Source organism: Hyperoodon ampullatus (genome assembly GCF_949752795.1).
Source record: "Hyperoodon ampullatus genome assembly, chromosome: 2".
NCBI lineage: Eukaryota > Metazoa > Chordata > Mammalia > Artiodactyla > Ziphiidae > Hyperoodon > Hyperoodon ampullatus.
Window position 1 is genome coordinate 158,499,884 of NC_136915.1, and position 26,554 is coordinate 158,526,437.

The 26,554-nt window shown below is 44.9% G+C and overlaps 2 protein-coding genes across 2 annotated transcripts in view; one reads left to right on the forward strand and one right to left on the reverse strand.

Annotated features, from left to right (window-relative positions):
* NMNAT2 (nicotinamide nucleotide adenylyltransferase 2) overlaps positions 1 to 5,716 on the forward strand; it is a gene marked incomplete at both ends in the record, with an annotated part of 160,033 nt that extends 154,317 nt beyond the window's left edge. Inside the window, 3 exons of the mRNA XM_079697339.1 lie at positions 2,945 to 3,046; positions 3,184 to 3,251; positions 5,614 to 5,716. Coding sequence (XP_079553465.1) covers positions 2,945 to 3,046; positions 3,184 to 3,251; positions 5,614 to 5,716 — 273 coding nt within the window. The remainder of the gene's footprint in view (positions 1 to 2,944; positions 3,047 to 3,183; positions 3,252 to 5,613) is intronic.
* Positions 5,717 to 15,855: 10,139 nt separating this feature from the next.
* The window catches only part of LAMC2 (laminin subunit gamma 2), a gene marked incomplete at its 5' end in the record, with an annotated part of 62,150 nt that continues 51,451 nt past the window's right edge, over positions 15,856 to 26,554 (reverse strand). The window contains 7 exons of the mRNA XM_079726808.1: positions 15,856 to 16,605; positions 20,949 to 21,048; positions 21,142 to 21,300; positions 23,200 to 23,399; positions 24,843 to 24,957; positions 25,480 to 25,629; positions 26,349 to 26,493. Coding sequence (XP_079582934.1) covers positions 16,352 to 16,605; positions 20,949 to 21,048; positions 21,142 to 21,300; positions 23,200 to 23,399; positions 24,843 to 24,957; positions 25,480 to 25,629; positions 26,349 to 26,493 — 1,123 coding nt within the window. The 3' untranslated portion in view covers positions 15,856 to 16,351. The remainder of the gene's footprint in view (positions 16,606 to 20,948; positions 21,049 to 21,141; positions 21,301 to 23,199; positions 23,400 to 24,842; positions 24,958 to 25,479; positions 25,630 to 26,348; positions 26,494 to 26,554) is intronic.

A 26,554-nucleotide genomic window follows, 5' to 3' on the forward strand; every position in this document is an offset into this window, starting at 1 on the left:
AGGGAAGTCCTAGAATGCTCACTTTAAATAGCCCTGTTATTTCACGCATCATACATGAAACACCCATCAGATCCTCAGAATCAAATTGAATTCAAATCCTATGTTATACAATCAACACCAGATATCTCGAAACACCTACCTACTTAGCCAGTCAGTTGAGGAATCTCCATGTATACCAGCTTGGATGGATTCTCTTCCCTTCCCTTCCTTTCCCCTCCCCTTCCCTTTCCATCTCTTGTCTTTTCTCCTCCCTTCTCTTTTCTATCTCTTTCTCTACCCTAATAATTCCCCTCAAGTTTTAATTCAGTACCTAGATCATTGGTTCTCAAACTTGGTTGCATATTGGAATTAAAATCTAGAGAATTAAAAAAAAAAAAAAAAAAAAACTAATGCCTGGGCCCCATTCCCAGAGATTCTGATTTAGTTGATCTTGGGTGTGAGCTGGGCTTTGAGGGTTTTTTAAGGTCCTCAGGTGATTCTAATGTGCAGCCAAATTTGAGAACCAGCGTCTTCAATTACCTTCTAAGTAGTGAGTCCCAGTACAATATTCTAAATGCTATGGCAGGAGAGGCTGAATCTACCTCCAACTCCCTGCCCTGCCTCTCCCTAACATTCCTGGTTTATGGGACAAAGACCTGGGGCCAGTTTATCAGATCTGAACATCACCAGTAGATGCGGTATGTTGTGTAATGTTCTGTATCTTCCAAATAGCACGATCCAATGTGGGCTCAGATATTGTACACCCAGCTTTTAATTTCTCTCCACAACTTCCCTCCAATGGCACCTTCAGCCAATTTTTAATTGCAGCTCTAGCTCCAGTTGTAAGCCATGGGAGAAATAGGGTGAAGGTGGATGGAAATAGCCAAGGGCACACAGGTGCACACAGTGCAAGCACACACACGCATAATCAGTGAATCAGACCTTAGAAGTGGAATTCTGCTGGTACAGAAATCCTCTGATAGAGAAGAAGCGGCTGTACTGCTCTATAATGTCTGTTTTTGTGGCACTCGGTTGGAGAATTATGAGAAAAAACCTGTTTTTTTTGCCCCAAAGCAGGTCTTGCCCAATGAGCTGCATGCTCGGAAGAAACCTGCCCGTCCCCTTCTCCCTCCACCTGGGATCCTTAATTGGCAAGATTTAAACCGTAATGTGCCCAGGCTAGATCCAAGTCCATTAAATGCCATAACTCTCAGGCTCTTTGAAAAGAAAAATTCCACGACCTTCAAGAAAGCAGCTTGGTAATAAGTCTCAAGAACTTGAAATATGTCCAGTTCATATCCTTTCATCCAATGATTTTACTTCCTATCCTAAGGAAACAATCAGAGATGTGGAAAAAGGTTTCTGTATACGGATCTTCAACAAAGTGTTATTATAACTGCAAAAATCAGAAGTAACTGTACACTGTCTATAACACAAATTCCATTTAATATATCATGGTATATCACAGTATAGTCAGGCAATGAAATATACAGATTGTCAAAACACATCTTCAATTTTTTTTTTTTTTTTTGGCTGAGTTGGGTCTTTGTTGCTGCACGCAGGCTTTCTTTGGTTGCAGCGAGCAGGTGCTACTCTTCGTTGAGGTGTGCAGGCTTCTCATTGCAGTGGTTTCTCTTGTTGCAGAGCACGGTCCCTAGGCGCGTGGTCTTCAGTAGTTGTGGCATGGGCTCAGTTGTTGTGGCTCACGGGCTCTAGAGTGCTGGCTCAGTAGTTGTGGCGCATGGGCTTAGTTGTTCTGCGGCATGTGGGATCTTCCCGGACCAGGGATCAAACCTGTGTCCCCTGCATTGGCAGGCGGATTCTTAACCACTGTGCCACCAGAGAAGTCCTCAAATATTTATAACCGTGTGAGAAAATGCTCACAATATAATGCTAAAAGAAAAAAAATGTATAGGTAAAATGATTAATTTTGCAGTTCAGTCCAGTTGTGGATATACACATCAATTTGTAGAGAAAAGAGCCCTGAACATAAATACCAACTTGTTAACAGTGGTTCTCTGGATTGTGTGGTTGTGATTGATTTCTTATATATATTTTTTCTTTTTCTGAGTTTCCCAAGCTTGTATCTATAATCAGGAAAAACAATTTTTTTTTTTTTTTTTTTTGCGGTATGTGGGCCTCTCACCGCTGTGGCCTCTCCCGTTGCGGAGCACAGGCTCCGGATGTGCAGGCTCAGCGGCCATGACTCACGGGCCCAGCCGCTCCGCGGCATGTGGGATCTTCCCAGACCGGGGCACGAACCCACGTCCCCTGCATCGGAAGGCAGACTCTCAACCACTGCACCACCAGGGAAGCCCAAAAAATTATTTTTTAAATGAAAAGGTTTCATTTCTCATAATGGGAGCCAGCTTCTATCGGAGGCTGATTTCAGAAGTGACCCCATAGTTATCCTCCTTATCACTGCCTGTGTGCACACTGACACTTTCCAAGCCCTTCCCTGCTTTTCGCTGCCCTGAGTCCCACAGCAGCTTTGACATGGGTGAGCCAGGGGAGCATTCCAGCCCCTTTCAGGAGACCAACCAGGGGCTGGGGTATGCTTGCTGAGCAACCGAAGAGGGTACTTACCAGGTAAGCACCATGTGTCATGCTGCTCTTCAGCATTATGAGCTCAGCGGGAGCCTCAGGAATTGGAGAGATCTTGCCTAGACACGCAGGAGTGCACTAGATGTTCAGTGCACTGAACCACTGAATTCAGTCTAGAGGTGTTCATTAAGGGTGCCAGGTGAAGTTCCCACTCATTCCACGAACACTGTTACAGGTTGTACGTTGAAGGAGCTCACTGATGGGGCTGAGAAGGCAAGTTTGGGACTAAGGCTTGGGGTTCCGAGAGAAGATAGTTCCACCTTGCTAGGTAGTTGCTTGGTAGGGGTTTGTAGTCAAGGTCTCACCAAAGGGCACTTCCTCTCTCTCTCTCTCTCTCCCTCCCCCCTCACCATTTCTTCAGATGGAGGTGATTGTCGGGGACTTTGGGATCGTGGTGGTCCCCCGGGATGCAGCCGACACAGACCGGATCATGAATCACTCCTCAATACTCCGCAAATACAAAGTGAGTCCTCCATCTCCCTGCTGGTGTAACAATGTGATGTGGCCCTTCTCTGAGAAGCCTGGGGGCTGGAGAAGTGAGGATGCAAAAGGAGTTTAGTGTGAGAGACTGGCTACCTACTCTCTCTGCTTTGTCCCCAGAACAACATCATGGTGGTAAAGGATGACATCAACCATCCCATGTCTGTCGTCAGCTCAACCAAGAGCAGGTACGTTTGACAAACGACCAGAGAGACCTTGGTCAGACTGGCTTACAAGTTCCCATACAACTCTCCTCAGTCCAGGCTGACCGTTAGGTTGGCTGACACCTGCTGCCCCAGTATGCAGCCTTCTTTTTAGAGCTCATTTATTTGTCCCCAGTCATTGACTTTTAAAAGGGGGACAGGCCATTTATTAGTTTTAGCTGGTTTGAAGGGGGCAAAGGAGGTTTTTAGTTTGGACTCTAGTTTGAGGTACGCATGGAATTTGTCACGGTTTAGGTTAGGCTGCCATAACAAAAAGACCTCCAATCGTTAGAGTTTTAAATAAGAGAAATGTTTATATCCCTCTAACTGAAGTCAGAAGAAACTGAATCTCTATCCTTTTCAATGTGAAGCCTCCCTCTCAGGGTCCACAGCTGCTACAGTGACTGTTCTCTCAGCCAGTGGGAAAGGGCAAGGAGCTTTGTCCTTAAGAAGGTGACCCGAAGTTGCACATATCCCTTCCCCTTCAGCCCCCTGGCTCAGCCTCAGTCATGTGGCCATGCCTAGCCTCCAGGGAGGCTGGGAGTAGACTTTGTAACTTGGCAGCCCTGTGTCCAACTAAATCTTGGGAGGTTGTAGTACTAAGCAGAAGAAAGAATGGATACTAGGGACCAGTTAACAGTCTTCACCACAACCCCCAAGTGGAATAATAAGATGTGTGGAATATAGAGGTCTGGAAGTGTAATAAAACTGAAAGCCATGAGTACCTAAGTGTAAATTAAAGTTCAGGGCTGTGGCTGTGCTCACAGGGAGAGTCAGCAAAAGAGAAGAAGGCTATGGGGAATACTTAAAACACATTAACATTTAAAAAAAGGCTGAGGAGTAAATTAGAAGTTTGGGATTAACATATACATACTACTATGTATAAAATAGATAATCAACAAGGATCTACTGTATAGCACAAGGAACTATACTAAATATTTTGTAATAGCCTACAAGGGAAAAGAACCTGAAAAAGAATAGGTAGATATATATGTACGACTGAATCACTTTACTCTACACCTGAAGCTAACACAACATTGTAAATCAACTATACTTCAATATTTAAAAAGTAACAAAACAATAAAAGAAGACGAAGGAGCAGTCAGAAACCACCAGCATTGGTGGCCCTGGAACAAAGGCAGCAGAGGGTACAAAGATGGAGAGCCCTGTCAGTTGTCATCTGTGTCGCATGTTTCAGAGAAATCAAATGAGCCCAGGATTTTAAAAGGTCTACTGGACTTCTTCCCTGGAAGGTGATTATGTAGACACTTGAAATAGTAGCATCAACTGTGAGGTGAGAGCGGAAACCCAGAGACAACAACCACTGAGGGGAAAGGAGAAGGCTGTGGTTCCAGCCATGGCTGCACAACAGAATTACTGTGAGAACTTACACAGCACAAATTCCCGTGTCCCATTGAGTCCCACTGAATCAGAATTTCTAGGTGTTGGGCCTGGCTATCTGCTTCCTGGGTGATTCTTGTGAAGCTGGGACTGGCACTTGGAAACCACAGGTATAGACCACTTTTTCAAGAAGGCTCCCTGTAAACTGTGCAGGGAGGTACTTGGGGACCTAGCTTGCTGGAAGGTCAGGACACTATGCATTGAAAAGGCACTGAGCCAGCCTCTGGGGAGATCTCACAGCACAGAGCACAGTTGCCTTTTAGAATCTAGATATCCGGAGGAGTATATGAGTTCTTACAAATAGCTCCTTGGGGCCTGACATTCCCAAGACCATCATGCGCATAGAAAATGGGGAGCAGCCAGACCAAGGCTGGAGCGAAACCGTGTGGAAACCAAACTGTATGACCAGACCCCTTCTGTACTTGGTAGTCCACCCTCCCTCCAGGGCTTGTGAGAAGGGCAACTTCTTCTCTAGCAGGGCTTCCATAGGAAGGAAAAGAAGGGGTCAATCATAAGGTTCATTTTCATGAGACCATGGTGTAGAGAAACACAAAGAAATGAAATAAGAATAGCTAACACTTCCATTGAAATGCCTACTGTGTGCTTGGGCTTTTCTAAGTGCTTTGTGTAATGACTCATTTAATCATTTTAATAACTGAGATCGGCCCAAATACTACTCCCATTTTATAAATGAGAAAATGGAAGAATAGATGGGCTTAAACAACTTGCCCAAGGTTCCTCAGTTAGGAAGTGGCAGAGTTAGGATGGGGGAGGAATTATGGGGGCAAGAGGGCTTTTCCTGATAGGGATGCCTTGTATTTAGCCTAAGCAAAGGCCGGTAATGGGGTGTTGGGTAAACCCTTTCCCTGAAAGGGAATGGGCTGGCCTGTCCTCTGGCCTTGCTTCAGGAAAGGATGTCATCTGATTACTGTCTCTTCTCATCCAGGTTGGCCCTGCAGCATGGGGATGGCCATGTTGTGGATTACCTGTCCCAGCCGGTCATCGACTACATTCTTAAGAGCCAGCTGTACATCAACACCTCGGGCTAGCAGCCCCAGGGCCCTGTGCTCCAATCTCCCCTCATCCTCCACCAACACACTGGCCCCTGCAGCCTCTGTCCGTCCCATTTCTCTCCTGCCTCTCTGTTCCTCCATCTCATCTTGACTGTTGTCCCCACTTGCTGACTCAACCCCCCACAGTGTGGAGGACCTGCAGAGAACCACGGCATACCCCACTCCGCAATCATCTTCGGACAAACTTTCCTCTAGTCTCCGGGTTGGGGGTGGGTGAGGGGGTAGGGGTGGGGGAAGTGCGGTCCTCGGAGATGAGTGGGTGTCCGTCTCCCAGCATGCTCTGGGGAGGCGACTCCGGCCCTCGCCTTCCCAGCATGCCCTTTACCACAAAGGGCTATTTTTCTTTCTTTCTTTCTTTTCTTTCATTTTTTTATGTTTTGTGTTGTTGCTGTTCACTCCTCAGAGAACTTGGAACCAATCAGTGTCCGTGGTTCTTTGTGTTTGTAGTCTTGTTGCATTCCTGTGGTATTCCTTCCGTTTTGATAGGATACCGCAGCCAGCCTCAGCTCTCAGAAGGTGCGTGTGGGCTACACCCAGTGAACGAGGCCGAGCCACCTCCACTTTCCCAACACCCTCACCTACCCACTTTCTCCCCTCTGCTGCCCACACACACCGCAGTCTGGGGTCGAGATTGAGACATTCATGTTCTGAAACCTGGGATGCAAGCCTGGGAATAGTAGGGTTTCTCAGAATGATTTGAGCCCATTTCCCTAGTTTCAGAAGACCACGTTCCTGATGGGCCCGTGATCACACAGAGCCAGTCCCTTCTCCTTTCTTGGTGGCATCTGTGCGGTTACTTATTTGGGCTGTGACTGATGACAGAATATGGGTTGTTCCCTGCCAGCCCGGACATTACCAAGGACCTTCAGATCACCATCAAAGCCCTTGGAGGCCATACTTAACTGCATTCTTGCATTTGAGAAGAATCACGTACGCAAGGCCAAATCCTAATAATACAGTCATTTCTGAAATAAAATATGTTAGGAATTCACTCAACCTTAGAGATCTTTGCTAACTGGAATTACTTATTGGCTGTTTGGCTGGGAAATGCTTCTGTCATAATGTAAGTCCAGGATGACCTAGAAGAAAGCAGTTATTTTCCCTGATGGGAACCGGTGATTCTCACCCACTCTAGCTTGGTAACACAGGCGGCGCTTGAGGTTAGTTCCTTTTCGAGAAGCAGATCCTCAGCCTTGTTTCTGGGTTAGGATTACATCTTGTGCTGAGCCCAGCAGCCACAGTCATCGCCGCCTGGTGGGGGTGGGCTCACAGAACAGAGATCTCGGGGGAGTGTCAAGAGCCGCTAAAGTGTTTCACCCCTTTTCTCCCTAATTTCCCACCTTCCTCTGCTGCCCTGGAAATAGTTTTGACAGACTCTGTTCTAGTTGTTCAGGCCTCGTTCATGACCTGCTTAAAGAACCAAAAGGAAATTACCGTCTTGTACTCTGTGTCCCTCATCCAGTCTCTGGCTCTTGGGTTTTTGGTTCTTTGAGGAATGGTCCCTGAATGGTAGGATAATTTTTTCAAAATCTAGTACCAACCCTGGCCCAGAAGGGGCCGGGTAGGATCTGACACGAGAAACAATGTTATTCACCACACATTTCACATGTGTAACATCCTTCAATAGCCTCCAGGGAAAGAAACTAAATTCAACAGAAGAGTAGCAAGGTGGGGCGGGGGAGGTGCTGTTCCTCTTGCATTATGGAAATAATCTCCAAAGGACAGCAGTGAGATCCTATTCTTGGGTCTCAGTGTTTGGCTAAGGATCATGGAATCATAACCTGGAAAGATCTTTAGAGATTTGTTGATCCAACCTTTCCTTTAAAGGATGAGGGAGCAGAGATCCACTGGATTAAATGGCTGGTCTAAGGTCACAGAGCAAGTGTAGAGTCTGGCAAAAGGCTAACGTCTCCCTGGCCCCTTAGGTCATCACACCACATTGTCTCTGATCCTCTGGTTCCCCATGATACTGACCAGATAAGATGTACTTTTCAGCCTTTACCTGGCGTCTTTCTCTCAAGTTATGTTTGTCTCAGGTGCTCCCTGTATATGGCCTTGTGTTTGCTAGTCCTGGGGGAGGATGTGATGGTGAGGAAGGCTGTAGCTAAGTTTCCCTTAGAAACCGATAGCTGGAGATGGCAATGGCTTGGAGGAAATCTGAATCCAAGAAAGGATTGCTTTGTGGAAGGCAAAGACCCAGAAAGTGCTCAAGATTACATTAATGCTGGAGAGAGAGTGACAGAAGTGTCTTTGTCTAGGCAAGACAGTTGCAAGCCAGGAAACGAAACAAAGGAAATCAGGGAGCTGGATTCCCTGGGGGAACATGCATTTTCAAGGATATGGAGTTTATGGATAGAGTTTATTCTGAAGATCCACGTGAGCAGATCTGAGAAAGACCAGCTGTCTTTTGTCTCTTTGGTCCACTTTCCCTTTGCTGGGCTCTGTGGTCAAGCCCCATTTAGTCCACGACCCATGAGAGGAAACAGGGCTGGCTCTCGGCATTCAGTGGGGGGAGGGGGAGGCAGAAGGCATGCTTGTAGGCAGAGTGAGATGAGCTGAGGAAAAGAATTGGAGCATAGAAGATTTCTAGGAATGAAATGGGGCAGATTCTATCTTGGTGAATCATAAGGATCATGTTAAAATAGCTTTTCTTTAATAACAGGAAAAGTGACTCCCCTTTTGGATGGAATTGTCCATTTCCTGCCCTGCCCATTCTTCACTTGCTAGGGGGAGGTCAGAGCCCCTCTCTCAGTCCAGGTCAGGACACAATGACTGTGACTCAGCCAAGGCCAACACCAGAGAGATGATTCAGAGTTTGAAGTAGTGCCCCAGGTGCCAGCAAGATGACCTCGAGACCCCAACTTCCACTCAGGTCTTGCTCCTTCCCAAAAAGGCCAACCTAAAGGCTCAGAGATTGTGAGAAGATCATGGGCTAGAAAGATTGTGTCAGAGGAGTCTGGAGCCTCATTTCCTGCCTACCAATAAAAATGTCCCTCCCACTTTTATGAAAGTGGCTGATATGTAAGAACAGGCAGGAGGGAAACCCTTTGTGTCAATGACTCTCTTCTCAAGGAATGGCTCTTTGGGGGCAGGGGTCTGTGCTGCTAGCTGGTACCTCATTTGCCACCCCCCTTCCCTAACCCCAGGCAGCCTCTGGGGCCTTCTTGCTTTCACTTTCCTTGAATGTACATGGGAACAGGGGAGGAAAGTCTCTTACTGAAGTGCCTGAAACCCAGAACTAGAGCTTCTAGAGACGCTGTTCTTCCTGTCCCGGCTTGGCCAACCTTCCCCCAACGTTCCCTAGTCTCATGCTTCAGCTTCTCAGAAAGAATAAAAGAACATGATGTTCTAATTAAATTGAAAGCAAGACTCCATAACCAAACTACAGCAAAAGGCAGAGAATTACAGGGAGAAATGACTTGTATTTTAATAGCCCCAATCTATTCCCCCAAACAGACTCTCTGTCTCTCTCTAGAGGACTAAGAGAGAGAAGCATGTTATATTTTATTCATCAAAAGAGTAATGCAAAAATAAATCAGTAGAATATGAAAAGCTCAGGATCTCTCCCAAGGCTACGGCAGGAAAGCGGGCAGGTGAGATGGGAAGGATGGAAACAGGGATCGATTTTGTAGTTCATCCAATTTGGAGACCTTAGGAATAGCATCGTGGTAAAGATGATGAATGTGCTCTGTCCACTTCATTTGGTCTGCGCCTTCCTATAGCTGCCCAGTAAACGCAATTCTTCACGTAGTTTCTTTGTTGTGTATGTTTGGAATGTCCTATTAGCCTGTAACAGTCAGTTAGTAATGAGTTACACTCTTTCCCTCCGCCTTCAGTCTAGGTCTGTGGCCCAGACCTCAGCTTGATCCAAGCAGTCTCAAGGATTGGCATGGGGAGGGGGAAGCTTTTTTTGAATCACTTTTTGGTCCCTGAATCTGCCATTTTGAGCATAAGATTTGCTTTGGAAATCAACACATTAATAAAAACTACATTCAAGTTGCAACACCATCTCACAGTGAAATATTTTGAGTAAAATTTTGTTGCTAGAATAGTCACAGACATAAGTTTTATCAGCAAAATGTTTCAATTACGTTAATAAATAAGATGATGCTACTAGTCTCGTGTCTTGGCCTAGAATCTTCTCTGTGATTTGCAGAATTAACCACTTTTTCTTCACAGTCTTACTTGACATAAGCCAACGGTTGTTAAGCATGCTCTTAGAGCAGGAGATTCTCTGCCTGGTTTAGCTGATGCAGCATGTGTAATATGAAAGTATATACAACCACACCCATAAGCAGGGAAGAATAATTAGCAAATTTGTCAATTGTGCCTAAGTTTTCTCAGTTTTTAAAAAAAATCAAATCTTAGGTTCTACCTAATCTGCATAGTCTGGTATTGGTTAGCTTTGGATCCTTAATGAAATTAGTGCTTTGTGACTTAAAAATGTATTTGTGAAAATTAAAAACTTGGATAACTTGATTCTTGACATAAAAGATCTTAAGTAAGACAGAAATTGTTAAACTCACAATTGGTTTTGTTTGGTAAAGTAAACAAGCAAAAACTGAATAAGTTAATTGTTCAATCCTGCTGTGACTATTAGTTTGTATTTAATTTTTAGTCGTGACATACATTATGCATGGGTTTAGGTGTAAATAGTGATAGTCCTTAGCTAATATCAGTCATGATTCAGTAGGTCAAATAACAATTCCCCATTTAGCCACCTCATTTAAGGCTTAGCTACTTGTTTGTCAGATGAGTTGTGTGGGGTTTTTAAAAATTAGTTTGGTTCTTAGTATCTTTTTTTGTTTAAGACTGAGATTAGTCAGCTTTGTGTGTATCCATGTGGGTTTGTTGGCATATCACGATGGTGCTTGATATGCCTTATAAATTGATGGCTTGTATTTATGTTTGCTATTTTACTCGCAAAGCTAAACACTTTTTTCCTTCTCTCCTGAGACTACATAATGATGTGCTCTTGTTTAAAATTGGGTATAAACACTGGTTTATTTTGCTTACTTATACTAACTTATAAAATATATACACTACCTATGAATTAACATACATGTACATAGCACATTTTTTCCCTTATGACCCATAAGTAAGCTTCAGATCTTGGAATTTCCTAGAAAGTTCCATGTAGCCCATAGTATAAGGAAAGCAGAGAAAAAAAAAAATCTAATCTCTGCTTTCCAGATGGGAAAATTTAACCACAGCAAGAATCCACAACATTCCCATGACCATATAAAACATTAAAAAAAGAAAGATAAACATATTCCTGGTCCTTGAGACTTGTTCCAAACACTGAACATTGCTGAGTATCATCTCACCCTTTTGTCCAGCCTCCCAAGAGTACTGAAAAAAAAGAATCACATCCTGGGATCAGATCAAAAATACATCTGCTAAAGAAATTAAAGATGATACAAACAGATGGAGAGAAATACCATGTTCTTGGATTGGAAGAATCAACAGTTTGAAAATGACTATACTACCCAAAGCAGCCTACAGATTCAATGCAATCCCTATCAAACCACCAATGGCATTTTTCACAGAACTAGAACAAAAAATTGCACAATTTGTATGGAAACACAAAAGACCCAGAATAGCCAAAGCAATCTTCAAAAAAATGGAGCTGGAGGAATCAGGCTCCCAGACTTCAGACTATACTACAAAGCTACAGTAATCAAGTCAGTATGGTACTGGCACAAAAGGAGAAATATAGATCAATGGAACAGGATAGAAGGTCCAGAGATAAACCCATACACGTATTGTCACCTTATCTTTGATATACATGGCAAGAGTATACAATGGAGAAAAGACAGCCTCTTCAATAAATGGTGCTGGGAAAACTGGAGAGCTACATGTAAAAGAATGAAATTAGAACACTTCCTAATACCATACACAAAAACAAACTCAAAATGGATTAAAGACCTAAATGTAAGGCCAGACACCATAAAACTCTTAGAGGAAAACGTAGGAAGAGCACTCTTTGACATAAATCACAGCAAGATCCTTTTTGACCCACCTCCTAGAGAAATGGAAGTAAAACAAAAACTAACAAATGCAACCTAATGAAAGTTAAAACCTTTTGCACAGCAAAGGAAACCATAGACAAGACGAAAAGACAACCCTCAGAATGGGAGAAAATATTTGCAAACGAAGCAACTGACAAAGGATTAATCTCCAAATTATACAAGCAGCTCATTCAGCTCAACAAGCAACCCAATCCAAAAATGAGCAGAAGGGCTTCCCTGGTGGTGCAGTGGTTGAGAGTCCGCCTGCCGATGCAGGGGACACGGGTTCATGTCCTGGTCCAGGAAGATCCCACATACCGTGGAGCGGCTGGGCCTGTAAGCCATGGCTGCTGGGCCTGCACGTCCGGAGCCTGTGCTCTGCAATGGGAGAGGCCACAGCAGTGAGAGGCCCGTGTACCAAAAAAAAAAAAAAAAAAAAACAAAAATGAGCAGAAGACCTAAATAGACATTTCTCCGAAGAAGATATACAGATTGCCCACAAACACATGGAAAGATGCTCGACATCACTAATCATTAGAGAAATGCAAATCAAAACTACAATGAGGCATCACCTCACACCAGTCAGAAGAGCCATCATCAAAAAATCAACAAACAAAATGAATGCTGGAGAGTGTGTGGAGAAAAGGGAACCCCCTTGCACTGTTGGTAGGAATGTAAATTGATACAGCCACTATGGAGAACAGTATGGAAGTTCCTTAAAAAACTACAAATAGAACTACCATATGACCCAGCAATCCCACTACTGGGCATATACCCTGAGAAAACCATAATTCAAAAAGGGACATGTACCACAATGTTCACTGCAGCACTATTTACAATAGCCAGGACGTGGAAGCAACCTAAGTGTCCATCGACAGATGAATGGATAAAGAAGATGTGGCACATATATACAATGGAATATTACTCAGCCATAAAAAGAAACGAAATTGAGTTATTTGTAGCGAGGTGGATGGACCTAGAGACTGTCATACAGAGTGAAGTAAGTCAGAAAGGGAAGAACAAATACCGTATGCTAACACTTATGTATGGAATCTAAAAAAAAAAAAGGTTCTGATGAACCTAGGGGCAGGACAGGAATAAAGACATAGACAGAGAATGGACTTGAGGACACGGGGAGGGGGATGGGTAAGTTGGGAAGAAGTGAGAGAGTAACACTGACATATATACACTACCAAATGTAAAATCGATAGCTAGTGGGAAGCAGCTGCATAGCACAGGGAGATCAGCTCTGTGCTTTGCGACCACGTAGAGGTGTGGGATAAGGAGGGTGGGAGGGAGACACAAGAGGGAGGGCATATGGGGATATACGTATATGTATAGCGGATTCACTTTGTTATATACAGCAGAAAATAACACACCATTGTAAAGCAATTATACTCCAATAAAGATGTTAAAAAAAAAAAAAAGAAAAGAAAAGAAATACATCTGCTAAGATGTTACAGTCTATGGGCAGTTTCATTTCTATCCACCTCTCCAAACAGAAATCCCCATGAGCCAAAGTAGATGATGATATGTGTGATAGCTTACCAGTGGCACAGTTAATCAGACAACTCTCAGACGAGAAGCACAAGAGAGTTGCCACTACAAATCATAAACACTGATAAGAAATAGGAAGGAAAGTACCCTTAACTTGGCATGGTCAGCTCAGGACTGGTAACAGAGTCTAAGTCCTGGATAGGCTATTTCTAAGTCACATGCCCCTTCTTTCTTCTTAGGGACAGTCTGCCACATCCTCAGAAATGAGGGAATCATTATTATACTAAGAGAGTCACATGAGTCACTTTTCCACTCCCCATCCCTAGTCGGGGGTCATTTCCTGTTTGTCAGGGAAGACATTTTTATGACTTCCTTAACAGTCTATCCCACTGAGGAATCCTTTTATGATTACATGCATCTTGGTTATTAACTAATGGGATCCCCCACCAAGTTCTCTAGAGTCGCTACTACCTAATCCTACACTTGGCAGCGACAGATAGCCAGTCACTCATGATGCATGCTCCCCTTTCACAGTATAGAATTGTCAGAGAAGTGGCTTCCTGCCAAGGGACTATTTCCTAGACCCCTTGCCAGTAAGATGTGGTCATAATAATACTGGGTTCTGGACCACAGAATGTGAGAGAAAGTGATGTGCAGCCCCTCCCAGGCCTGGCCCACAAAGACCTTCCATGTGTCTCCGTCTTCCATGTCTTTTTTCCCCTCCACCCCCTGGAATGGAGGTGGTGCAGAGGGCAACCTGAGAAGTCACATGGCGGTAGGGCCTCTGGAAATGACTATGTGGAGGGCTACTGTGCCACCTTTCTCCACATCCAGTACGCCATGAGGGCAAGAAGAAAGTCTGTCGTGAGGAAGTTATGCATACTTTTAGGTCTGTGTGAGATAGTAGTAGTTAATGTAAGCGAATTTGTAACATATGTGATTATGTATTCCAAGACAGGATTAAAAATGCACTTTCAGGGCTTCCCTGGTGGCGCAGTGGTTGAGAGTCCGCCTGCCGATGCAGGGGACACGGGTTCGTGCCCCGGTCTGGGAAGATCCCACATGCCGCGGAGCGGCTGGGCCCGTGAGCCATGGCCACTGAGCCTGTGCTCCGGAGCCTGTGCTCCGCAAGGGGAGAGGCCACAACAGTGAGAGGCCCGCCTACCGCAAAAAAAAAAAAAAAAAAAAAAAAAAAAAAAAAAAAATGCACTTTCAGAGATGGTAAAGCATAGTGATCAGATCGGTCAGAATTTGGCGGGGGGGTGGGTCAGTGTAGGCAGAAGCAGAATCCTTTCCTCAGCCACTTGGGTAGATAGCCAATTCAGGATCTTAATTTATTAAATTTTAGTTTATTAAAAACAGTATAACGTACCACAAACTATTGATTTTACCTTTATTTTAGAGCTGATGCAAAAAAAGACAAAAATATTATCACCCCCACCCTGCTCAGGTTGTTCCAGAAATAAATCCTCCTTTTTGCTTAGAAGACAGCACCAGTTAAATCTCATAAAGTGTGTGCATGGTTGGAAAGGGCAAAACAAGATGCTCAGAAAAAGGAATTAGCGATGTTAATTCTAGGGCTCGTTGCTCTCTCTGAAGCATTCTTTGTTTTCATTGCTTTGGTACCTACACCTTAAGCTTAGAGTTGAACAAATTAGAAACTGGCCACGGGCATCTAAGAATTGTTCTTTATTTAAAAACATGTCCATGAAAAGCCAAGGAAATACAGAGGTGAGGCAGCACCACAGCCTTCTGAGCTGAGGTTGGAAGTGCTTCTGGTTTTTCCAGAAATTCCCACTGGTGTTATGGCTCAACAATGTGTTGCAATCAGTGGAGGAAAGGGGGCAGAGTGACAGCTGAAATGCAAAGAAGTGTACACAACCCAGAGCCATTTCAGCTATTTACCGAAATCCAAGTGCCCCCATGGGATGTCTTGCAACACATGTTCTGTTGAGAAAAAGAGGTTGCAAACCACGAGGTTATTGCAATAAACACCACTTGTGATGAACAGGATTTGTAAGTTTAAATTTTTTTCAAGGTTTGTCTTCCTCACTATTCAATCAACTCTATGAGGACAGAGACTATGACACCACTGTACCCCAGCCCCTGGCACACAATAGGTACAATAAATATATGTTGTAAGGATGGATGGATGGAAGGATGGACTCTACCCAGCTCAAGTATAAGTAGGAACATCGTCTGGTATCAGAAGAGAGAACACATAGAGGTATATAATTTTTAGTGTTTGAAAAATGGCATTGAATTAGGACTAATAAATCTTGGATAATTGCACCTCTTTCAGTGCCCAAGCTACATTTTTACATCACTTTGAAACCCCAAAGTAAATACTTTCCCAATGTTTGCTTGGCTGGTAGGAAATGCTTTAATAAAAACGTAGTCTCTAAGTTGCCTGCCATCATCAGGGGAGAGGAGGGCACTTCCAGGCCCAGAAGAAGTCGAAGGTGGCAGGGTACCAATGATCCAAAGGCGCCAGCCTTACAGCTCCTCACTCCGTCACTGCTCACTTCTTCCAGCTTGAAAGTGGAGTATGTGTGTATGGACTGGGTGATAAGTGGGAAGAACTTTGATCCACAAAAACACATCGGACACCATGAGGCAATAGTATTTTACTGACCACAGCATGACTGGGATTCACTCTCTGTTCTGACGTTAGGAAGAATTTTAGGTGTGGGCAAAGTCAAAAAATTTTCCCTTTGGTCACATTACACAAAGGATAAGCTGTCTACAACCCAGGAGCACTTGTCCATACCCCAGGACTCGGTTTATGACTACTCTGAGACAAACACCTGCCTGTGCAGTTTGTCCTTCCATCCAGTCTACCCTTTGGGGTCCAGGCCCTCGATGAGTCTCACACCCAGTGCCATTTGCCTCATTACCCTGAATCAGGAAGCAAAGAGAATCACACTGATACAATAAGACATTTATCTGGCCAGGGTCTCAAGGACGGGACCAGGTTCCGTTGACCTGAGCGCACTCATTCAACATGTTCAAATGTCCCCATCCCACCCCACCCACATGAGATGGCTCCTGCGCCTGAGGTCTCTATCCCAAGAACCTCAGTTGAGAAATCACGAAGGCAGCTTCAGTGTTGCTCGAGAGCCTGGGTATTGTAGCAGCCTGGGGGCAGGTTGTCCCTAATGTTCTCCAGGTTCTTCACGTCAGCCAGAATCCCATCTATGCTCATCTCCAGCGAACGGAGGTGGCCCCTCTGACAGCTCGCCCTCTCTTCCAGCTTTGACATCAACGGCCGCAGCTGACTGTTGATCTGGGCCTTGGCTCGGAAAAGCTTCTGCTCCAGTAAGATCAGCCTCTCTTCATCCATACTTCCAGGCTGGTCTATTTTAGGAAACGAGAAAGGAGTTAACAGAGGAAAAAGCTGTGGTTAGATCTCCTTGAACATATGCAGGTCCTTCTGTAACTTTAACTAATTTCCGTTTTCACCTGCCCAGAGCAAATAGTATGCTGTGCATTTGAAAGGCTTATTTTAAATTAGAAATAATCTAGAAGAAATTCTGGGAGCACGAGCCTCATTATTGGGTTTTGAACAGCCCAGTTTTTTTTTTTTTTTTTTTAAAGTTCTGGGTTTTTTAAATTTTTTTTAAATTTATTTTTATTAGTTTCTGCTTTATAACAAAATGAGTCAGTCATACATATACATCTGTTCCCACATCCCTTCCCTCATGCATCTCCTTCCCTCCCACCCTCCCCATCCCACCCCTCCAGGTGGTCACAAAGCACCGAGCTGATCTCCCTGTGCTCTGCGGCTGCTTCCCACTATCTATCTACCTTACGTTTGGTAGTGTATATATGTCTATGCCTCTCTTTCATTTGTCACAGCTTACCCTTCACCCTCCCCATATCCTCAAGTCCATTCTCAAGTAGGTCTGTGTCTTTATTCCCGTTTTACCCCTAGGTTCTTCATGACATTTTTTTTTTAATTCCATATATATGTGTTAGCATACGGTATTTGTCTTTCTCTTTCTGACTTACTTCACTCTGTATGACAGACTCTAGGTCTATCCACCTCATTACAAATAGCTCAGTTTCGTTTCTTTTTATGGCTGAGTAATATTCCATTGTATATATGTGCCACATCTTCTTTATCCATTCATCCGATGATGGACACTTAGGTTGTTTCCAGCTCCGGGCTATTGTGAATAGAGCTGCAATGAACATTTTGGTACAGAACAGCCCAGTTTAAGCCTCTGGACTCTTTAGTTCAGCAAGATGAAGCTTGGATTTCTGTTTTCATGCTAGAGGCAACAGCTCCTGCTCTGAAAAGATGAAGGCTGAAGGTCATAGGGACTGAATACTGCTCAAGGTGTCTGCCCAACACAGCTCATTCCTAACATCAGAATCAACTCCAAATTCTGCTTTCTGAACCACCCTTAGGAAATCTCTTGCTGTTTTCTATTAGAAGACCTTTAGAAACTGGCTGGGCCTCAGGGTTTAGAAAGGCCAAGGTGTGCTTTGCTATTTGAGGGATGAATTCCAGCTGTTATGAAATGATGTAAGACTTCATTCTGGCCTGAAACAGTGGGAATCTGGCTTGATATTAGTTTATTTCCAATATGAAATGTGGTCACATTTGTTCAGGTATGTTTCACCCATAAACAATCTAACACTAATGTCAGCATGAAGGGCACCTGGCCAGACCCAATTAGTTTGAAAAGGTCTGAGTGGTCCTTAGTCAATTCAAACTCAAGGTCAGGTGCAGTGATAGCATTTGACTGCAGAAGTTTATCACAACTAGAGAGATTAAACTGTTATTGCTCTGGGACTCAGGAGAGGAAACAGAGTAGAAACAGCACTACAACAAAAACGTTGATGCAGTGGATCAGTCCTTCACCTGCGGACAGGGGAGAATTCCAAAATTCAGGGTTCTACAACATGCAGGGAAAGTGAAGCAAGCTTGGGGACAAAATGTCCATGGGGAGGCAGCATGAGCTTCTCAAAAACAGCAGGAACACTGGAGACAGAGACCTCGGTTAGAATCCTACCTCCACAACTTACTATGTGATCGGTGGGACAGTATTAAACTCCCTGAGCTTCTGTTTACTCCTTTGTGAAATAAAATAATAAAACTAATAAAACTTGGGGCTTCCCTAGTGGTGCAGTGGTTAAGAATCCGCCTGTCAATGCAGGGGGCACAGGTTCGATCCCTAGTTCAGGAAGATCCCACATGCCGTGGAGCAACTAAGCCCATGCGCCACAACTACTGAGCCTGCGCTCTACAGCCCACGAGCCACAACTACTGAGCCCGTGCGCCACAACTACTGAGCCTGCGCTCTAGAGCCCGTGAGCCACAACTACTGAGCCCACGCACCTAGAGCCCGTGCTCTACAACAAGAGAAGCCACCGCAGTGAGAAGCCCGAGCACCACAATGAAGATTAGCCCCCACTCGCCACAACTAGAGAAAGCCCATGCGCAGCAACAAAGACCCAATGCAGCCAAAAATAAAGTAAAATAAATAAATTTAAAAAATAATAATAATAGGGGCTTCCCTGGTGGCAGAGTGGTTGGGAGTCCGCCTCCCGATGCAGGGGATGCGGGTTTGTGCCCCGGTCCGGGAGGATCCCACATGCCGCGGAGCGGCTGGGCCCGTGGGCCATGGCCGCTGAGCCTGCGCGTCCGGAGCCTGTGCTCAGCAACGGGAGAGGCCACAGCAGTGAGAGGCCCGTGTACCACAAAAACAAACAAACAAACAAACAAACAAACAAAAATAATAATAATAAAACTTACTTTATAGGACCTTTAAAAGACTAAAATGATCTTCCACCACGAAAAACCTGGCATAGTGCCTGTCACACAGTAAATGTTTGACAGTTCCCATCCAGCCTCTCTCCCCACGCTCTCACTTTCTCTTTAAAGGCCCTGTTAGTTTCATCGCCTTTTTCAGAACACTAAGCAAAATCACTAAACTCTCCACTGGGGAGGGTTTATTTATTTATTTATTTATTTATTACCCTTAGAGGGTCTTTTACTCTTTGGGGCTCATTGGATCACAAAACAAACCTGTCAGGATAACAACACAGACAATATTGGTCTCTCGGGGTGATGATGACACTCCACAGAAAAATCCGGTTTTAAAGAGGTTCTCCTGAGGGGATGTGGGAACAGATGTATATGTATGACTGATTCACTTTGTTGTAAAGCAGAGACTAATTTAAAAAAAAAAGAAAAAAATAAAGAGGTTCTCCTGAATGTTGCTGGAATCTCTGACTGAATCCCTAGGTCCATACATGCTGCAGTCCAGGCTCAATGAAACAGGCCAATACGTGTTTGACATCAGTTCTACCCAGGCCCATAATTTTTTTTTTTTTTTTTTTGCGGTACGCGGGCCTCTCACTGTTGTGGCCTCTCCCGTTGTGGAGCACAGGCTCCGGAAGCGCAGGCTCAGCGGCCATGGCTCACGGGCCCAGCTGCTCCGTGGCATGTGGGATCTTCCCGGACCGGGGCACGAACCCGCATCCCCTGCATCGGCAGGCGGACTCTCAACCACTGCGCCACCAGGGAAGCCCAAGCCCATAATTTTAATTTATGTGAGTTTTCTTTTAGATGGGATTCTGTGAGGAAACCTGAGCTGCTGCCACATGGTGCCATCAAATCTATTTTATCCTAAAATTTTGCAGTATCTCATGGACCTACCACCTTGACATTTCTTTCGGGTCATCTACCTGGCAGCTCAAGTTTCCACAACCCATTACAGCAAGGTGTAACTGTGGCTGGGAGGGACAAGCAGCAGACTTGGCAGGTGATTTTTGACCTCACAGACTGGGAGGATCTTCCCCCTCACCACTTCTACTTCCTCAGAACTCTGTGACTTCCCCTCAGTTATTTCAACTGTCTCCTGAACGACCTCATCCTGCCTCTTGTCTAACCCACCTTCATACTCTCCTCCACTCAGCTGCCCCAGTGATCTTTCCAAAATATACAGCAACAATGTCATCCCTCTGCTTGACACTGTCTACTAAGTTCTCAGGATCAAGGTCAGAATCCTTAGCAGGACTGTCAAACTGTCCAGTATTCTTTTTTTTTTTTTTTTTATAAATTTATTTTATTTATTTATTTGGCTGCGTTGGGTCTTCGTTTCTGTGCGAGGGCTTTCTCTAGTTGCGGCGATCGGGGGCCACTCTTCATCGCGCTGCGCCGGCCTCTCACTGTCGCGGCCTCTCCCGTTGCGGAGCACAGGCTCCAGACGCGCAGCTCAGTAGTTGTGGCTCACGGGCCCAGTTGCTCCGCGGCATGTGGGATCTTCCCAGACCAGGGCTTGAACCCGTGTCCCCTGCATTGGCAGGCAGATTCTCAACCACTGCGCCACCAGGGAAGCCCTGTCCAGTATTCTTTTTCACTGTGAAGCTCGAATCCTGCCTCCACAATTTACTGTGTGTTCTGCAGGACATTATTAACCTCTCTGAGCCTCAATATACCTGCCCTACATACACCCAGTTCTTTGACCTACAGACTTTTACCTCCAAGGGCAATAGGTAGGTGCTCAGTGACCCATCTTAGAGATGGTAAAATAGAGTCCCACAAATGTAAAGAAGTTTCCAGGCCGTGAAGTATCTGGGCCTGGAAACAAAGCAGATTTCCTGATACCCTTAAGGAAAGTTGAGACTCCCACTCATCAGGAGAAGCCCTGGAACGTGGGCTGGAAGGTTGTGGATATTCCACATACCTATTAGGTGTAGGATGCCGTCCAATGTGTTGAGTGTGTCTTGGATCGTGACTCCAGCATTCCTGGCTCTGTTATCAACACTTTGGGCTTCTGTGATTACCTGAGGAACACATAAACACAAGCCCATTTTGCAAGGGTGTTCCCATGCCGGCAAGGTTAAAGTGCTCTCTGCTGGAAAGCCATGGGAACTTACCGTCTGCACTGCATCCTTATCCGTGCCGAACTCCTGCTCCTTCCTTGCCAGCTCTCCTTCCACTTCCCTCATCTCACTCTTGAGAGTAGCCAGTCCCTTCTCCATGGCCAAGGCTCCATCTGCTGTCACATTGGCCTCCAAGTTCAGACTCCCCATCTCCTGGGAGAAGAAAAGGAGCCAGGGACGGAAGGAGAGAGAGGGGTAAGGCACAAAAACATCCCGAAGACAACTGCAGAAAAAATACAGCTGCAGCCAGGCCCTGATGGAGTGAGATGAACAATGAGAGGGTCAGACCTGGGGACACACCCTTCCCCAAGCTCTGCCTCAAGCAAGTTAATTTGGGGGTATGTCTCCAGGGATTAGGATGATCAGCCCTGAGACACTGCTTCCCTCTCAGGTTAAGCTCACCAAGTGGTGAGTGAAACAGCAACCAGTCGGGAAAACCCAGAGGGTGAGAAACTCATCCCACTCTCTGTCATGTTTCTTTGCTGCCGCCACCTTTTTTTTTTTTTTTTTTGCGTTACGCGGGCCTCTCACTGTTGTGGCCTCTCCCGTTGCGGAGCACAGGCTCCGGACGCGCAGGCTCAGCGGCCATGGCGCACGGGCCCAGCCGCTCCGTGGCACGTGGGATCCTCCCGGACCGGGGCACGAACCTGTGTCCCCTGCATCGGCAGGTGGACTTTCAACCACTGCGCCACCAGGGAAGCCCTGCCGCCATCTTTTGAATGGCTTTACTCCCCAAGACAGTTGAGTTTGGGGTGCAGAGAATGAATGGGCTATAGCTTTGAGTTTTGTTTTTATTAGGATGAATGAATCTTAACAATATCTTTACCAATAAGCCACTATTAGGCATCAAGTTACACAGACGCCTCTGCCCTAGAAGCCATGTAAAGAGAAGCACAGGAAATTGGTCTCTACCCTCAAGGGACCTAAGATTTGAGATTATTTTTGTAAGTTACCAAGTGGTCCAAGGGTGAGGCCACACAGTCTAGATATCAAGAGTTCCCTCTGGGCTTTCTAGAGTTGCTTAAGCTTTCTAGAAGTCATATTTAAATAAGAACTACGAAGCTCTCGTCCAGCTCAGAAGCACTCTTTCTACTGTAGCATTTAACATATGGGTTGTAAGTGTAATTAGCCTGCCCTTTCCCATTACACTGAATGCTCTCTGAAGAGAAGGACTGGGTCTTTCCCACGTCCGTATCCCCAGCACCAAGCACAGTGCTGGCACAGAATGGAAGGAAAGAGAAAAATGAGTAAGTGGAGCTTAGACACAGAACATAGGGTCAAGGGATCCAGAACTCCAGAATTTCATAATCTTGACTCAAAACACTGGTATAGTTGCTACAAGTTGAATTGTGTCCCCCGAAAGGATATGTTGAAATTCTAAACCCCGGTACCTCAGAACGTGACCTAATTCGGAAATAGGGCTGTTGCATATGTAATTAGTTAAGATAAAGTCATATTGGAGTTGAGTGGGCCCCTAAGCCAACACGACCAGTGTCCTTATAAGAAGAGGTGGAGACACCCAGGAAGAAGAGCTCCATGTGATGACAGAGGCAGGGACTGGAGTGAAGTCGCTGCAAACCAAGGAACACAAAGGATTAACAGCCACCACGGGAAGCTAGGAAGAGGCAAGGGAGGTTTCTACCCAGAGTCTTGGAGAGAGTGTGGCTCTGCTGACACCTTGGTCTCAGACTTCTAGCCTGCAGAACTGTGAGAGAAGAAATTCCTGTTGTTTTAAGCCACCCAGTCCGTGGTACTTTGTGAGAGCAGCTCCAGGAAACTAATACAATAGTCTATATAAACAACAGTCTTGGATGGTTCTTCTCATGGTGTTATCCAAAAAGGGAGCTGAAAATGGTGAGCATGGGGCAGCAGTACTCAGCCAATGACAGCCCTGTGAACCAATCAACAAGAGGGTCAGCCAAGTGGATCTAGGGCCGCCGTGGAGCATAACAGGACCCTACGGGTCAACGTGAGCCCAGCACTCTGGCTCACTGAACATAACCCTTGCGTTTGGAGCTGCTCTCACCATCCTGCACCTCGATGTCCCTTTACCTGTTCTATGTTACCGGTGATCTCCAGGGCTTCCCCGGCTGCGTTTTTTGCCCTCTGGGCATCAGCAGCAGCACCGCCCAGGGCCGTTTCTGCTTGCTTGGTCTTGTCACTGGCATCTGCAACCTTCTGGCTGATGTAGGAGAGTCTCTTCATGGCCTCTTCAGCTTCTGCTTTTCTGTCTTCAACCTGCAGGTCAAACTCTGAAATGCAGATAAGAAAACATTGCCATAAAGTTGAAAATTAGCTTCCAACGGAAGATGAAAGTGGCTGAGGTTTTTAAGAAAAATTACAGAAAGAGTGTTAATACTGTCCAGGGGGTGAGAGTGTGGACAGTTGTGGCTATTACTTTTTCTTGTCCAGAAGAAAGTATCTTAAAGGAGGCACTGAACTAACCATCAACAATCAGCCTGCCCTGGGTCCCCATCATTGCAAAAGTGAACCCCAAAGTGAATCAGAAGCAGGTGGAATCTTTGAAGCCCAAAGTTTCAAGCCAGAGCCTTAAACCCTAAGCTGCCAATGGCAATAGCTGGGAATTGGACAGAATGGGTAGAGAGGTACTTTCTCTGAAGAAAATCCTAAGACGTAGGAATGTTTATTTTTTGTTCTTAGTGAAGAAGACTGAAACTTTAACCAAATCTCTACAAGGCATAAACCCAGATTACCTGGAATCTAGATGCTATGACAAAGCTTGCTTTATTATTACCACAAAGCAACCTCACTGGTTCTGTCAATATACTGGAACCAACCAGGCAAAAGAAAGAGAAAGAAGAAAGAAAGAAAGAAAGAAAGAAAGAAAAGAAAGAAATTAAGAGAGAAAGAAAGAAAGGAAGGAAGGAAGAAAGAGAGAAAGAAATTAAGAAAGAAGAAAGAAAGAAAGAAAGAAGAAAGAAAGAAAGAAGAAAGAAAGGGGGGAGGGAGGGAGGGAGGAAGGAAGGGAAGAAAGAGGGATGGAGGGAGGGAGGGAGTGAGAAAGAGAGGGAAAGGAAGAAAGCAAGAAAGAAAGAAAGAAAGAAAGAAGAAAGGAAGGAAGAAAAAGAAAGGGAGAGAGGAAGGAGGAAAAGAAAAGAGAATTATCTGTATGGTAGCGGGATATTGAATCTGTGAGGAACCTTAGAGGTCATTTAGTTCAAATTTCTCCAGAGGGGAACATTAGAATCTAGAAAGGCATGGGACCTGCCTACGGTCACACAGCCAGCTCAGCGCAGTCATGTGGCTGAGCAGAGATCAGAACTCAAGCCTTTTGACATGTAGTTCAATTCTTTCTACTACATCAAATATTTAAAAATGTTTTTCTTTAGAAAGATATTTATTAAGTGTCTATTAATACCCCAGTGTACCTGTCACTTAGATTTATAAAGATTCAAAATAAACCAAAGTCATGGTTATAACTTTAAAATGCTCAAGTGGGGCTTCCCTGGTGGCGCAGTGGTTGGGAGTCCGCCTGCCGATGCAGGGGACACGGGTTCGTGCCCCGGTCCGGGAGGATCCCACATGCCGCGGAGCGGCTGGACCTGTGCGTCCGGAGCCTGCGCTCCGCAATGGGAGAGGCCGCAACAGTGACGGGCCCGCGTAGTGCAAAAAAAAAAAAAAAAAAAAACTTAAAAAAAAAAAAGCTCAAGTGATCTGAACCATGAAATACTCACCTCTGAGGTTCTTTAAGATGTTTTCAACTTCATAAAAAGTGGCATTGCCCATACTTAGTGCTTCTTGGGCTCTGCTTTTAGCAAGGTTGGCACGGGAAAGCAGTTGATCTGATCTCTGTAAATAGGCAGGCAGAACAAGATTAGAGAAAATGTAACACACACCCAGGGAGTGCCCTCCTGCCAGCATATTCACTCTGACACACTTCTCTTCATGACAGCAGAGAGCTGTGATTCGCCAAAGAGTCTAGGGGTGCTGTAGCAAACCGCTCCACAACCCGGGGCAGCACAAACTTTATAACCCAATGACCCAATAGGAGCCCACATCGAGAACAGTCTCAAGCTCTGGTCCACTATCAGGTACAAGAACAGTTTGCAAATCCTAATTTTAAACTCTAGATACTTCCTGAAACCAAGCTAGTAGACAGAGCCAGACCAAAATTAGACCCAGTAGGCCTGAGTCCTATTCCTAGATTTGAGGGCTGACTCAGTGGGTGGAGCTGAGCTAATTACATTAAGGTCTCTATAAGCAGCAGTATCATGACCTTTCGAGAGTTTTTGACGGTTCTTCTTACAGCATTAATTCACATGGTAGCCCTTCAATACATGTTTGTTGAATGAACAGACTAACAAAGGATACCTGTCTCCCATTCTTCCCATTCTGTAAGAGCTTCCGCGTTTCTTCTTCCCAGTTTCCCAGATTGCTTTGCACATGCTTGAACTCATCCACACGCTTAGTCACCAGGCTTGAGACAGAGTCAGCTTTTTGTCTCATCCTCTTCATTTCTACCTGTGAGCCCCCAAAAATGAAAGAGCCTTACTTTCTGCTCACCAGTTGTCACACCAGACTTCCGAGGACCTGCCATCATTGTTTGAAAACAACTATCCAGGCCCAAAGTCTAACAGAAATGAGGCAATGTTCCTCATGAAAGCCAGGCAACAGGTCTCCCAAACATCAAACAGGTTTTAGGCCTGCTTTATTTTTTTTATTATTATTTTACGTGTTAGTTTATATATACACGGGAAAATTTTTGTGGAAATCATTGTGAGTACTTTTTGCCATAGGTAGAAAGCTGAATCTTAATCTAATAAATTTGCAATAATTAAAGGAAGATAACAGAAACAATGCAAAACTTTTGAGAAAAACGAAAGCCTTCTGAGTGGCCATATGTGGAGATACACTATAGGTTGGACCCAAATGTAAATATCAAACTTTATCTATAATAATTTCCCACGGGTTGCAACAGTCCCCAGAACTAGGAAAGAGACAGAAAACTTTTAACCACTAATAGGAATAGGTTCAGGGTGTGAGCCATGGCCTTATCAGGGACCAAGATTGGGGTTTAAGAACAAGGATAATGAGGAGGATAAATGCTCTTTCTAATCTAAAGCAAGAAAAGTCAATATGGAGAAAAAAATTGAATGATTGAACGATTCAACGGAATCCCCAGAGAAGAAAGCATTATGGACCTTCCTCCGTACATCAGTGCATAGGTTAGGTGCCCTTACCTGAAAGGACTGATCATTGACCCCCTGAAGCTCAGATGCTGAATTGAGAAGGCGGAGACTATGCTGATAAGACCTATCTGCTTCAATGTCAGTTTCAGTGGCCTCCCTTGACAACTGCTGGGCCAGAGACTTGGTTTTCTCCAATCTGCAGGGAGTGAAGAAAGAGGACTTTGAGAATTCACTCTTTTTTATTAAAAGCAAAAATT